The 14,945-nt window shown below is 38.0% G+C and overlaps 2 protein-coding genes across 3 annotated transcripts; one reads left to right on the top strand and one right to left on the bottom strand.

The window, feature by feature from the left end:
• Positions 1–433: 433 nt before the first annotated feature.
• On the top strand, positions 434–12,205 carry s100v1 (S100 calcium binding protein V1). Its single transcript, XM_074654412.1, has 3 exons — positions 434–595; positions 9,584–9,712; positions 10,144–12,205. Exons 1-3 carry the CDS (start codon positions 584–586, stop codon positions 10,312–10,314), a joined length of 312 nt encoding a protein of 103 aa, XP_074510513.1. The 5' UTR covers positions 434–583; the 3' UTR covers positions 10,315–12,205.
• Positions 12,206–12,590: 385 nt separating this feature from the next.
• LOC141779519 (uncharacterized) lies at positions 12,591–14,778 on the bottom strand. Of its 2 annotated transcripts, XM_074654396.1 has the most exons (3): positions 14,257–14,778; positions 14,035–14,132; positions 12,591–12,779 (listed from the first exon to the last, which is right to left on the bottom strand). In XM_074654396.1, the coding sequence occupies exons 1-3, from the start codon at positions 14,762–14,764 to the stop codon at positions 12,627–12,629; spliced, it is 759 nt and encodes a 252-aa protein (XP_074510497.1). In that variant the 5' UTR covers positions 14,765–14,778; the 3' UTR covers positions 12,591–12,626. The 2 variants fall into 2 exon arrangements, 1 of the variants encoding a protein (XP_074510497.1); XR_012596337.1 differs by lacking the exons at positions 14,035–14,132; positions 14,257–14,778 and adding an exon at positions 13,159–13,396 and having other exon boundaries at positions 12,641–12,779.
• Between the last annotated feature and the right edge of the window lie 167 nt (positions 14,779–14,945).

The following is a 14,945-nucleotide window of genomic DNA, read 5'->3' as shown; positions in this document are numbered from 1 at the left end:
GTTTCAGCTCCTGCAAAAGTCAGCAAGTGTCATTGTCCTTAATTCAAGATTTTTTTGTCTGCTGTTTCCAAGATGTAGAATAAACTTAAACGTTGAGCAGACAGCTGCTAAATGATTCAGTATTGCTAACAATGCTAGCCATGTCTGATAAATGCTTCAGTGTCATTTCTTCTATTTCTCTCAGTTTGAACAGTATAATGGTCCACGAGCTCTCAGGTGGTCCAGCAGCAGACTGGTTGTACTGTTTAGCTCCCAGTGTGTGTGTGTGTGTGTGTGTCTGTGTGTGTGTGCGTGTGTATGTGTGCGTGTGTGTGGCTGATAACAGCCTCGAGCTGAAACACAGAAACTTAAACAACAAAAAAATGTCAACAACATAAAGTTTTACAAACGGATAACAGTGTGTGTTTGTGTGTGTGTGTGTGAGTGTGCGTGTGTGTTTGTGTGGGTGGACTCTCAGCAGGAAGCAGCTCTCTCTCTCTCTCAGTCTCTCTCTCTCTCAGTGTCTCATTCAGTCTCTGTTTGTCTCTCTGGCGACGTCTCGCTGAGTTTTCGGAGGGTTTTTTTGGCGACCAAACCTGCACAGATGGCGACTAAGGTAAGAACAGCTGCACTGATCGATCCCATATTGATCAGATCAGAGATCCGGTCAGGAGGCCGAGTGATATTTGTAGAGAATAAAAAGCTCTTCATGCTTTATGATCCTGAGGATGAAAACAGATAATTAATTAAATGTTTATATTCTACTTATAGTAAACTATATTTATTCATCTCTCTTTATATGTTTTAACAACAAGCGTCCTGCTAATAAAGCTAATTATTAAAATTGATCATCTCTCATTATAAAGCGACTGACCTGAGGTCAGCAGCAGGGTGCGTTCAAATACACTGAGGAACTCCTGGAAAACTAATCTCTCATCCAACACTTCCTAACATGTAAAGTTTTGAAGAGAAGATTGTGTTTAAAGTCATAGACATCTTTTACAACTGCAAACTAAATACAAATAAATAACATTACAATACTACAAGTATAAATATACACTATATAGCTACTAAATATTTGCAGAGGTGTAAGAAGTACTCACATCATTTACTTAATTTAATACTACAGTGTAGAAATGCTCTCTTACAAGTAAAAGTCCTGCATTCAAAATGTTACTTAAGTACCAAAGTAGCAGCATCGCAATATACTTAAAGTACCAAAAGTAAAAGTACTTATTCTGCAGATTATTATTATATTATTGTTTTTATAATTATTCACTTTAATGTTGCAGCTGGTAAAGGTGGAGCTACTTTTAATTACTTTATATACTGCTGGTAGTTTAATCTATAATAATACCTCAACAATAATTAGTTTTGTTTTAATAATCTGAATTTAAAGTAACTAAATACATGTAGAGCAGTAAGAAGTACAATATTTCCCTCTGAGATGTAATATGTGTATGTGTTTTAAACACAAAAATACTGCTGGGTTGTTTAATCTATAATAATACATCATCATTTATTAGTTATTATTGTTATTATTAGTAGTAGTAGTATTAGTATTAGTAATCTGAATCTGTAACTAAAGCTGTCAGATAAATATAGTGGAGTAAAAAGTACAATATTTACTTGAGATGTAGTGGGGGAGAAGCGTAAAGTTGCAAAAACTGGAAATACTCAGGTAAAGTACCTTATAAATTGTACTAAAGTACAGTACTTGAGTAAATATACTTAGTTACATTCCACCACTGCCTCTCTACATCACATCACAACAGATTTAACATGTTGAGTCACTCCAACAATCTTTGATATTATTGAATTAAAATGTATAAAAATGCAGAAATGCTGCATTAAATATTTTTAGTAAAGTGTCCCAGTTCACCTGAACACTGATCCCAGTTCAGTTCACACCTTCAGCAAACAAACTGCTCAGAACTGGATTCCCAAGAAAACTCAAGATGCCGCTTTTATTATGAAATGTGATCAGCGACAACATGACTTTATTCAAATAAAAATGTTTATTATATCAACTTATATTTACTTTAAACTCCTTTTTGTTTTTTAGCGTCCACTTGAACACGAGCCAACCAGTCTCTGTTTGACTTTCAGCAGTGCCCACAGTGATGATGTCACAAAGATAAGAAATGACAGGAAGTGTTGTGGCGAGATTTTATGAAGGTGATACTAAAATGTCCAACTTCTGTTGAACGCACCATAAAGTTACAGCAAAGTATAGAAGCAAAGAGACGAAACTCAGCTGCTGCCGCCATTTTGGACTGAAACGCTTATTATATTTATAATATTTTATTGTTCAACACAGGTCATTTCAGTATAATATGACAATAGAACAGAAATAATTTAGTTTTACTTTTGTACTGCTCTTTGTAGGCGGACGTTTTACTGGCGTCCGGTAGTCGCTTTCAGTCCAAAATGGTGGAAGCGTAGCTCTGCTGCTGGGCGCTGATGTTACAATGGAATGAACTATTGACTTTCACTTCTTATCAATATTCGTTCTTTGGTTACAGTACCAGGATTAGCGTTGTTGCTAGGCAATAGTGAGTTAATACATATGTTGGATTTATGCTGCAACAGAGTGAAAATATGAGTCAGGTTGAGTTAAAGTATCAGTTAAAAAAGTGATGTATTATTTAGTGTATTTATAATAAATACTCATTATGAATCAGCTGTGAGGGGTTCAGGTTCAGGAAAGATATGGGAACTCTTAAATATTGAAAAACTCAACAATGACTTTAAGTATGAGACAGGACATGTTTACCTGTTCACCGTGATTTTTTAAACCAACTTTAAACAATTTTTTTCTGTCATTTTTTGTTTTGTTTGTTAATTTGCTAATAATTCACTTGGAAGTTTTCTAGAAGCAACAATATTATAACCCCCTTCTCTGTTAGTAACCATGATGAGTATTTAGTGGGTGGAGTGTTAAGTGGAGGCAGGATAATTCTCTGAAAACGTTAGTTAACGCTGGCAAGCAAGTGTTGATGGTAGTGATGGGAATGCCGGCTCTTTTCAGTGAGCCAGATCATTTGGCTCAGCTCACCAAGAAGAGCCGGCTCTTTCGGCTCCCAAACGGCTCTTCATTTTACCACTTCTGCCTTTTATAATTCAGCCAAATTTAGCGTTGTTTTGACCTATGATTACTATGTGTGCAGATATATCACTTAAATTATTCAATATAATTATACTAAACCTTATCATTTCCAGAATACCATCATTTTACATGCTGCTTCGCGACTGTCGCTCATCTTGTCTGCTATTTGCGCACCGCACTCCTCTCTCTTTCTCTCCTCCTCTCCCTCCTGCTCTGTACCTGTAGACCGTCAGCCCAACCCTGCTTGATGGTATGATCCTTGTCTGTCATCACCTGATTGGTCACACTGACGTGATTAACACAACATTCAGTCACAATCAGTGTATGGAGTACCCACAGCGCGAAGAAGATCATCACATCATTCTGCCTTGAATTAATAAAAAAAAACAAAAAAAACAACGCAAACTACACCACTAATTGGTGGCTTGTTTTTTTAACAATGGAGACTCCTTCAGGAGGAGTAGACGGCTGGCTAACGTTAGTTAAAGGTCACCTATTATGCAAAATGCACTTTTCCATGTCTTTTAAACATCAATATCTGTCCCCAGTGTGTCTACAAGTCACCATAGTATCATAAAAGACCATCCTCTCTCTTTTTCTCCTGCTCCGTTTGTCCGGAAATGGGTGTCGAAAAACGCTGCGCAGCTTTTCCTTCTCTTCTGACGTCGTTTGAGAAATGCAAGCCATGTAAGGGTTTCCTGGTCGAACCAGAGCAGAACCTTCAGTAGCTGACCCCGCCCCACAGCGCGTCACTGTCTCTCCTCCTCAACCGAACTTGAGCAAAGTAGCTCCTACTGTTAGTCTGCAAGAACCAGCAGAACAGGCTTCATGTACTCCCATCATCTAGATATAACATGTTCTTTCACAAAGGCTTTATGTAATTACACTGTTTAAACAGATGATATTTATATATTATATATATTTGATGTCATGCATGTAGCAGAGTACAGGTAGTAAATAGTGACTGTAAGCAACACAACACATTTCTGTTTCACAGTCAAACTTTATTTGAGTTGACAGATGACAATATTAATTATTCACAGCATTTGTAATCATCTCACCTGTTAGTTAGTTATGTTAACATGGTACAGGAGAAAGTCTTCAGCTCTGGTAAACTATGGTAAGCTAAGCTCCGGTGGTCTGTAGTCATGGTAACACAGAGACAGCTACTACTGTAAATAATATACCATTACTCTGATCTTCCATACATTTATCTTTTAGCAGAAATAATGAACTGACTACTGTTTCACATCTTCTATTTTCCACCCTGATGGTCGCTGTGTTTACACACCGTGTCATAGCGGTAGCATGTAGCTAACCCGTTAGCATGTAGCTACATGCTAACGGGTTAGCTCTGTATCTCCCATCTGCTCTCAGCTATCTGCTCACAGCTGTCTGCTCACAGCTGTCTGCTCTCAGCTGTCTGCTCTCAGCTATCTGCTCTCAGCTGTCTGCTCTCAGCTGTCTGCTCTCAGCTGTCTGCTCACAGCTATCTGCTCTCAGCTGTCTGCTCTCAGCTGTCTGCTCACAGCTATCTGCTCTCAGCTGTCTGCTCTCAGCTGTCTGCTCTCAACTGTCTGCTCTCCTCTGGGATGATTCTGTCGGTCATTTCTCACAGATGGATCTGTAAAGACAGACGTAAAACAGAGTGTATGTTTACGGTTTACAGAGTTGATGCATGAGGTAAACACTGAGCTAACTAACAGAGATATAAACAGCATTATTTACCTGAGAGAAACCGACAGGAAAACCTGGAATCTGGACCACAGATGTTCATCATGTGTCGCCGATTTCTGATCAGATTCCTCCGGTAACGTGCGCTGGGTGAAGTTTCTGGTTTATAAACTTTAAAGTGGTTTATAAACTTTATTCTAGCTGCTATCTCTCCACTCGTCTCTCTCTCTCTCTCTCTCTCTCTCTCTCTCTCTCTCTCTAGAGAGAGAGAGAGAGAGAGAGAGAGAGAGAGAGAGAGAGAGAGAGAGAGAGAGAGAGAGAGAGAGAGAGAGAGAGAGAGAGAGAGAGAGAGAGAGAGAGAGAGAGCTTCTCCGGGAGGGAGGGGGAGGGTGACGCTGTTGTTGAGGATGTTTGATTGACAGAAAACGCTGACCAATCAGAGCAGAGTGGGAGGAGACAGGCTGTGAATCAGGGGTTTTCAGACAGAGGCTGAATTAGGCTCTGAGGCAGGCAGACTCAGGCTGCAGTATGAGAAGAATAAAGGGTTTTTTGAACATTGCAGCATGTAAAAATGTTCTAGTGCAACATTAAAATACATCTATGAACCTGGAAATGAGCATAATATGTGACCTTTAACTAGCTAGATTGTCTGTCTCCTGAACTGGCTAAATTGTCTGGAGACTGAAGAGCTATCTAGCTAACGTCTGCTCTCCTCCCGGTGAAGTAGTCTCCTAGCGGCGAGGAGTGAGGCAGAGGGACCGTGACCCAGTGCTGTCCGCTGTTGGGCTCATTTTATGTAGCATGGTGGAATTAGCAAGCTAAGCTAGCTAAGTAGCTAGTTGCTAAATGAGTAAAATGTATCTTCATTCACACACTCTTGTCACAGTGTAGGAAAGCACAGTGCTATCACCAGATGAGGGACACTTTGTTCACCTCATTTTCTGTGTTTCATGACAGCATGGCGGAATTAGCAAGCTAAGCTAGCTAAGTAGCCAGCCGTCCGCCCTAAATTTAGGGCGTAGGCCTATAAATCTTTTGAAGTCTATAGTTAACTATCCTTCAGTAAAGTCATTAAAAAATAGAGACGTACAATATCGGAAAAGCGTTTCAGAGATGAGAGAAAGGGTTGCTAATAATTTAACCTTCTGCTAACAGCAGCCAATGGCTCACAGCTGCGGTTAGCAGAAGGCTAAATATTAACAACATTTAGCCTCGAATCACAGTTTGTCATCTCAAATGTATGTGATATCTGGATTCTGCCACCCAACAACACAGCAAGATGACATTTTAGATGTGTAGCTTTAGCCCACTGCTAGTGTTAGCCTCCAGTCTTTCCTTTGTTTAGCCTCCAGCTAACACTGTGATGTCATCATGATGTCCACACTAAAAGGGTCTATAAGATACCAATTATTATAGGCTAGGTAAAATAAAGACAGCGTTTGATTGGATCACCTCCAATTCATTAATACAATAGTATACTTCCGACATAGAGTATACTGGGGAAATATATAATTTACTTGAACTTAACTTAAGTATACTTCATAACATTAACTTGTAGTATACTGCTTTTTCATAAGGGAATTACTACCATATTCCTGTCATTTATCTCAAATTGAACCCTGCCCTTAAACGTCTCACAATATGATCATGTAACTCTGTACATGAAGGAGTTTGTACAGCGACGTTTAGTGTTTGCTGGAACCAGAAGAAGGTTTTCTCATAGTTTGGCGAAGGTTTGGGATCAGCACATTTCTGCTGGATCTCGTCTGCGGCGCTCTGCAGCCGCCGCCCTCTTTCACAACAACAGCAAGTCCTCAGAGAGAGCAGCTCTGATCTCATTCAGCTGTTTAACTGTTCAGACTCTCTGTTTAACAGCCCGAGGCTCAACAAACAGCTGCTGAGGGCCCCTCACACTCCATGGGCCTGCATTCTTCTCTCATAATTTCAGTATTTAAAGAGGAACACCCTGATTTTGTCAAACTTCTCTCTAATTTCAACTGGGAGGATGTTTGGGAGGGACTGATTTGAGGGTGCTGTATAAGTTGAGCACTGATATTAAGGGCCAAATGTGGGGATTTTGGGGCCCTGTAACAGAGTGTGGCATTATGGGAACACATTATGGGGCAGTGACGCTAAATTTATGGATAATGACACATTAGTTTTGACAAAGTTTGGGATTTGGGGGAGTATAGCCTATTCACCTTATGTGCCCCGCCCTTTTTTTCACTTCCAGTTCGAACGCAATTGTGTTAGTTCTTCTGTTTTAGCGGCAGCAGTGCTATTTAGGAGCTACACTGCAGCGATCGGATGGTTTTACCAGAGACGGTTTTACCAGAGACAGTTTTACAATACCTCATTCATCAGCGATTACTGACTTGGAGGACGACATACTGAATGCAACAAATGTCCTGAAATCACATATGAGGACATTTGTAGTGACTCAAATTTTTTTATTAAACTGAGCACATGTTGGAACTCTAAATGGTTACTTTCTCGCCTGAAAAAAACATTAAAACGTAAGAGTTTTTTAAGGCTTAAAAACATATTTTTGTCCAGTAAAGAACAGTTTTTGGTAAATGAAACCTTTTTATAAACGTCAGTTAGGCTATTTTATCTGTTTTTAGAAAGAAGTCTGGTTGTAGACGGTGATAATTTGGTTAAGGAAAACTATGACTTAATATGGTGGTCAACGACCTTTTTTCCATCATAAGACGAGTCGATAATGAGACGTCATTAAACACTAACTGTGACGATATCAACATGCAATATTGATGGCGAGAAAGACTGAAATGTAGTTAATTGTTAGTTAACTGTTAATCAAACACTCAGCTCAGTATCAGTGCAACGTATTGTTATATATATATTGTTAACATATTAACATCAGCTCTGGTTTAAATCCTTTGAATATTTAAGTCTTCTTCTACAACATTTATATCATCAAACACAAACCAAACTGCTCAAACACCTGTGTGACTTTGAAGTGTCAGGTGTTGCTAAATGTAGCTGCATTTTAGCATGTTTTAACCGCAACACAAAGAAGCAGATACAATATAAATACAAATATAAATAAATAAAGAGTATCTTTGATCAATGTAACACTAAAGTTAGTTTGAGCTTATTATCAATAGATTACAATGAAAAATGTTTAATCTGATTTGCTAAAACTCTTGTTTACATTTTAAAATAATTATAAACAGTTTGTTATAAATTGTAAGTCATAATTGTTTGGGATTTTTCTTTTGTCCAGTAAAAACGCAGTAAAATCACTCCACTAAACCGTTTGTACTTTCTGAAAGTGAAAATATAAATGATTAACTGTAACACTCACCTCATAACCACTTTATACTCAGCTCAATGTGAACGTTTCAAATAAAAGAAAATCAAACGGTCGCTCCTGTTTCTGATTGGCTGACAGACTGAGTAACCGCAAAGATCCTGTGTTGACATAATGAGTCACTCGCAATGTTAATACGAGTCCCACCTTAATATAATAAGAATATTCTATTTTAATATTAACAGCTTGGTGTTATACAGTGGTAGAAAGTAATGAGTACATTTACTCAAGTGCTGTACTACTTGTACTTAACTTGAGTATTTCCATTTTATGTAACTTTAGTAATACTACTAATAAAGTCATGTTGTCGCTGATCACATTTCAAAATAAAATCTTTGGTGTTCTTGGGAATCCAGTTGTGAGCAGTTTGTTTGCTGAAGGTGTGAACTGAACTGGGACACTTTACTAAACATATTTAATGCAGCATTTCTGCAATTTTATACATTTCAATTCATTAATATAAAAGATTGTTGGAGTGAATCAACATGTCAAATCTGTTGTGATGTGATGAAGAGAGGTATAGAGGACAAAACTGGCCAAAATCAATCTCCGCTGTACGGAGCTGGAAATGAAGACTAGCTAGCTGGCTAGCTGGCTAGCATGTAGTCCATCTATGACCTCTGACCCCATGACCAATGTTGAGTGACAGCCCCCTCATTTGCAAATGTAAAAATAAATTTATTAAGAAAGAAATACAGAAATAAATAAGATGTGAAATGCAAAGGGAAAATCAAGCCGCATGTATAAATAAATAAATACATACATTTAAAAATGAATATAGAATAAATAAAAAATAAATGCAAAAAAAGATAAATAATAAATAAATACATTAATATATAAAAGTGAAAAATTAAACAGAAGAGTAAATAAATAAGGGAATTAATACAAAGATAAATAAATAAATAAGCAAATTAAAAAAGAAATATCAATTTGTTGCAATGTATCAATTCATTAATAGATACGTTTATTTTTAATATATTTGCTGCATTTAATAACATTTATTTATTTATTTTTTAATTTGGCAGGTATGATAATGATAATTTAATCAACTAATAAATAATGATGTATTATTGTAGATTAAACTACCAGCAGTATATAAAGTCATTAAAAGTAGCTCCACCTTTACCAGCTGTAACATTAAAGTGACACATTAATGCATCAATCATTAGAATACTATAATATAATATATAGTATTCTACATAATGAGTACTTTTACTTTTTGTACTTTAAGTATATTGTGATGCTAATACTTTTATACTTTTACTTAGATAAGATTTTTAAATACATAAGCGAGTATTTCTACACTGTGGTAGTAGTAGTTAGTACCTTTACTAAAGTAAAACTTCTTCACCTCTGCAGTTGATTCTCTAATTATCAATCTAAAAACTGATGATCTTCTCAGGATTTTAGTAAAACAACAGTGTTCTCCTTTTTACTGATTATTGATCATTGATTAGTGATCATAATGAGTCATGTTCTTGTCTCAGTACTCAGATTTGGAGCTGGCCATCAACTCGTTGGTCACAGAGTTTCATAAAGCTGCAGACGACGGACCAACCATGAACACCACCCAGTTCCAGACCATGATCACCAAACAGCTGCCTGGATTCGCCAAGGTACCGACGATGACATCACAGCTCAACATCCAATCAATCACTAGATCTGACAGGTTATAAATGCAGCGCTGTACATTAAATCAGTATAGTTACAGCACTGCTGGAGTTATTTTAACCCAAACCGCGATCTTTTCCTAAAGCTAACTAAGTAGTTTTATTTTGAAAAGACTGAAGTGAAAATTAATAACTATTAATTAATTATTAACTATTTCATGAACTGCTATGAGCTTTCAGCCTTACAGTTTTACTTTTGAAGTTTACATAAAACATCATGTTTTTGGTGTGACTAATATAATATAATATAATATAATATAATATAAATATTATTATTATTATTATTTTGTCTGTCAGTGTTTCTCGGAGTGAGTTTATTACTGTTAACTGTTTCCACATGTCGGTGTGCTGACTCACTTCCTGTTTCCTGTTTGCAGCATGTGGAGAGTGAAGAGGGTCTGGGTCAGATCCTGGACCAGATGGGGGTTGAGGGCGGTCAGAGCATCTCCTTTGATAACTTCTGGACTCTGATCAACAAACAGGCCATCCAGCTGTTCAACTCCACGCACAAAGAGAAGGGTGCCAGCTGTGGCTGCCTGCTGCAGTGAAACCTGCAACACACCTGAGACCACCTGCATCCATCACAGACAAACCTGAGCCTGGAACCACCACACCTGTCTGGTCTCTCTGTGCCGACCACTGAGTGGCGCTGCAGGACGACAGGCAGACAGGAAGACACACAGAAACCATAAAAGAAGAGTTTTACTGATGATATGAGTTACTACCTTCAATTTGTTATTGAACCGGTTTGAGTCTGATTGTATGGAAGACCAAATATGACTAATTAGAAAATAAAACAATATAATAAATTAATTAATTAATCAATGAGTGAAATCATTTAATACACTAAGAAATAAGTCAATAACATAAAAAAAATGTGAATATATATATTAGGGCTGTCAAAGTTAACGCGATAATAACACGCCAATCCTTTTAATGCCACTAATTTCTTTAACGCATTAAGACAACTTGTGATGTTTAGGTTCTAGTGGGCTCAGTTTTGAAGCTAGAGTGAAGATACTGGTATCATATGAAACTAGAAAACCTGATGAATCCATTGGTACCAACCATGTCATACTAGGAGGTTAAATAACACTCCAAAACTTACACAAACTTTTGGCGGGGAAGAAGTCATGGCCATTTTCAAAGGGGTCCCTTGACCTCTGACCTCCAGATATGTGAATAAAAATGGGTTCTATGGGTACCCACTAGTGACAGCTGTTGTTGCCTGTTGGGCTTGAGTTTCCATGTTATGATTTGACCATAGTTTTTATGCTAAATACAGTACCTGTGAGGGTTTCTGGACAATATTTGTCATTGTTTTGTGTTGATAATTGATTTACAATAATACATATTTGCATAAAGCAGCATATTTTTCCACTCGCATGTTGATAAGAGTATTAAATATTTGATAAATCTCCATTTAAGGTATATTTTGAACAGATAAAAACATGTGTGATTACTTTGTGATTAATGCGATTAACTACAAACAACCATGCGATTAGTTGCGATTTAATATTTTAATCGATTGACAGCCCTTATATATATATATATATATATATATATATATATATATATATATAACTGATAGAGATTGGAAGATACATTTAAAAAATTGAATACATAAAATTGTGAAATAATTGTAAAACATACACCAAAACATTTGAAATAAATCAATAGAATTAAAAATGGTTGAAGAAACTGGGAAATACATTTTTAAATCACACAAAAATAAACAAATCCACAAAAGACAAATAGTTAATTAAGAAATAGATATATAAAACACACCAAGAACTTAAAAAATACATTTCTTGATTAATAACTGTTAAGACCTTTTAAATAACCTGTTAAGATCGTCTGTAAGTTTGGAAAACAAGGATGACCTCGATGAAGGCCACAAACGTGTTGGTCTAAAAACAATAAAGTTTAAAATACAAATATTAAATCAAGAAATTAATTTATAATATAGGAAATTATTTGATAAGTTATGTTGAATTTGTTTGGGGTCAAATCATTTCATGCAAATTATTTCTCATTTTATTTAAACACTTTATTCTTTATTTATTAGTTTGTCAGCTTTGGTCCTCCATAACCAGACTTTAACAGGTTCAATTCAGACTGAATGTTATGAATTAACAGCCTTTTTTTAATCTTGAATTTAAAAACAAAACTTTACATAGATAATTGCATATGAGTCAAAATAAATAACTTTTACTAACAAATGTAGTTCTTTGGTCTCTGGAGTCACTTCAGCCTTTAAAACTATTTTACATTTTTATTTTATGTTCATCTCACTAATGAAACTGTTCTGATAATAACACCTGACTTCTATATTCAGTCTGAATGTTTTAATCATCTCCGTTCTGATGAAACTGTTTAATATTTATGTTCTCTTTGTGAATAAACTCATCTTCACTTTTGATATAATGAACCAACAAATGTGTGAATTATTCGTTAGAAAACACCGAAAAACAAAAGATAACAGTTTGTGTTTCAGAGACTTTACAGAATGAAATAGACCCTTTTAGTGTCAACGCCATGATGAGGTCACGGTTTTAGCTGGAGGCTATGTAAGGATTGTATGTAAGATTAATGTATTAGTAATAATGTTGATTGAATTGAATGTTAATTTTTCCCTCTTTCTAAACAACACTTCTGCTGCTGTAACAGAACAGGAACACTACAGATTACACAGTTCAAACATGAAGAAGAAGAAACTATCTTTAATCAAAAACACACTTTTCTTTGACACAAATCTGTAGGAAACACCATCACAAACTGAATCATAAATCATAAATGGTGTTGGATGTTAGCCAGTAAAACCAGTAACAGATCATCATTTCATCCCTGGTTTCCAAACTCAATGTTCACAGACTGTTTCATCCTCCTGGCCAGCAGGAGGCGCTTTCTCCTCCTCCTCCTCCTCTCGGTGGAAAACCTTCCCATCAGGCTGCGTCCTCCATCGCAGCTTCATCTCCTCTCTGATCCCTGCCTCCTCCAGTCTCTGCTTCAGCTGAAACAGTTTACATCATCGATCACTCTGATTGATTACTAACAGCAAAAGGTATTAATCCTGATGCAGCCGGAAACATCTGGTCTGATGTCACTGCGGTTACCTATCTACTTATCTACCTACCTACCTACCTATCTATATCTAACAGGAAACATCTGCTTTGATGTCACTGAGGTTCCTCTAACATCCACTAGATCAGGGGTTCTCAACCTTTTGCAACTGAAGGCACACTTGTGATTGTCAAAACATTTCCGAGGACCACCTTCCCAAATAAATGAGTAAAAAACCTAACATGTTTATATAACAAATAATAAACTGGGCTGTAGATATGTGTTATGCCACTGTCAGCTGTAATGACCAAAATACATATTCTGCTTACCCTCAGTGAGACACTTGGGCTTGCCTCTGGGAAATAATGAGATCAAGTCGTGGTGGGATGGGTGAGAGGCTGACACGCAGAGTAGCATTCAAAGTTGCTTTCAGTTTGTTCCTTGCCTTTGATTTTGTGACAGTCACAATGGAAAACCCTGACTCACATAAATAGGTGGTGGTGAAAGGCAACAGAAATTTGATGCTGGGTTATAACACTGGATATGTTGACATGAGGAGTGGCTTCCAAAGTTGAGTGAAAACACGTCAAATCGTCCCTCCTTGACTCTTCTGTTCCACAGAATAAGTTTTTTCTTGAAGCCCTCAATTTTGTCTGAAACCAAAAACACTGTGCTGTTTCTGCCTTGCATTGATATATTGAGCTGATTTAACTGGTCAAATATATCTGATAAGTAGGCCAGTTTTGCACAAAAGTTACCATCAGTGTAATGCTCAGCAAGAGGGGAGTGCTGCTCTTCCAGAAATGTGTGCACTTCTCATATTTCCTCACCACACGCTTCGGAGCTTTTACTGGCGCAGGGTTGTCTCCCACATCACTTTTTCGCTTTAAAAACCGATCCATTTTGTCTCACTGCATCCCAGAACGTTAGCTAGCTAACAGTGGCAAACACGTTTGTCTCTACCTGATGATGTTTGGTGTTTTTACACAAGGCCTATTGAAGGAGGTTGGGTCACACTTAATCAACGCGCCTTTGGGGTACCGCACATGCGCAGTAATATCTGCTCTGCACCTACCTACCTATCTATCTATCTATCTATCTATCTATCTACTGTATCTATCTACCTACCTATCTAACACATTTTGATCTTGAGATACCAGATGAAACCTGTAAAGAGATTCAGATCCACCGTAACAACGTCTGACCTGCTGCAGGATGGAGCTCTGCAGCGTCGGGTCGTTCAGGTCTGCAGATCCTTCGCTAAGCCGGACCTTCACTGTCCTCACCACTGACAGTTTTTGAACTGCAGACAAAACAGAAACCGGATCAACACAGATCCGACTGGCTGGATCCGACTCTACAGAAACAGATCAACACAGATCTGACGCGCTGGATCTGACTCTACAGAAACTGTGAGCATGACTCACCTGATTGGCAGAGGAAGAAGTGTTTCTCACTGCAGACGGCACGGAACCAGCTAGCTGTCGAGTCTACCTTCCCACAGTCTGCAAAAACATCATCAGACTGAAAAGCCCCCCACCGCGTGAAGGAGGCCTCGGTCCTGTCGGACCAAATCCAGAAGTATCTGTGCAAACCGATCCACATGGCGGGTTCGATTGTGTTTCTGTTAGTGCCACCACCCCCGCCATCATTGATGTCCTTTTTGTTGATCTCAACCCTGTTCTCACCGCTGTCCTGACCGCTGTCCTGACGGCTGTCCTGATCGCTGTCCTGACGGCTGTCCTGACCGCTGTCCTGACCGCTGTCCTGACCGCCGTCCTGACTGCTTTCCCGACTGCTTTCCCGACTTGTCAGAGAATCAGTGTCATTCTGCACCAGACTGAGGATCTGCTGGATGTCCTCCTGATTCCTGATGCTGCTCAGGTCGGTGTACATGGACCTGCAGTAAGCCTGACCGTCAGACCAGGTCATCATCTTTGTAACCAGGATGTGTTTGTTATATTCAGCTGAAAGAGTGAAGAAGACACAAACCAACAAGATTATTCTCTTTAAAGGGACTGTTTGTAACTTTTTAAGCGTATAAATGTAATGGGTCGGGACACACGCGCGCTCGCATATGCGCGCTCACGTGTGGCCGGAGCCTCGTCTACTCTGC

This window comes from Sebastes fasciatus, chromosome 12 (assembly GCF_043250625.1).
Source record: "Sebastes fasciatus isolate fSebFas1 chromosome 12, fSebFas1.pri, whole genome shotgun sequence".
Lineage (NCBI taxonomy): Eukaryota > Metazoa > Chordata > Actinopteri > Perciformes > Sebastidae > Sebastes > Sebastes fasciatus.
The sequence above is the reverse complement of the archived record's forward strand: the minus strand, read 5'-3'. Positions and strand labels throughout refer to the sequence as shown.

Excerpts from the sequence above, each read along its gene's own strand:
- LOC141779519 (XM_074654396.1), bottom strand. The coding sequence starts at position 14,764 with ATGATGACCTGGTCTGACGGTCAGGCTTACTGCAGGTCCATGTACACC. Across the intron at positions 14,133-14,256 it reads CTTCTTCCTCTGCCAATCAG|TTCAAAAACTGTCAGTGGTG; the intron begins GTGAGTCATGCT and ends TTTTGTCTGCAG. Across the intron at positions 12,780-14,034 it reads AGAGCTCCATCCTGCAGCAG|CTGAAGCAGAGACTGGAGGA; the intron begins GTCAGACGTTGT and ends AAACTGTTTCAG.
- s100v1 (XM_074654412.1), top strand. Across the intron at positions 9,713-10,143 it reads AGCTGCCTGGATTCGCCAAG|CATGTGGAGAGTGAAGAGGG; the intron begins GTACCGACGATG and ends TCCTGTTTGCAG.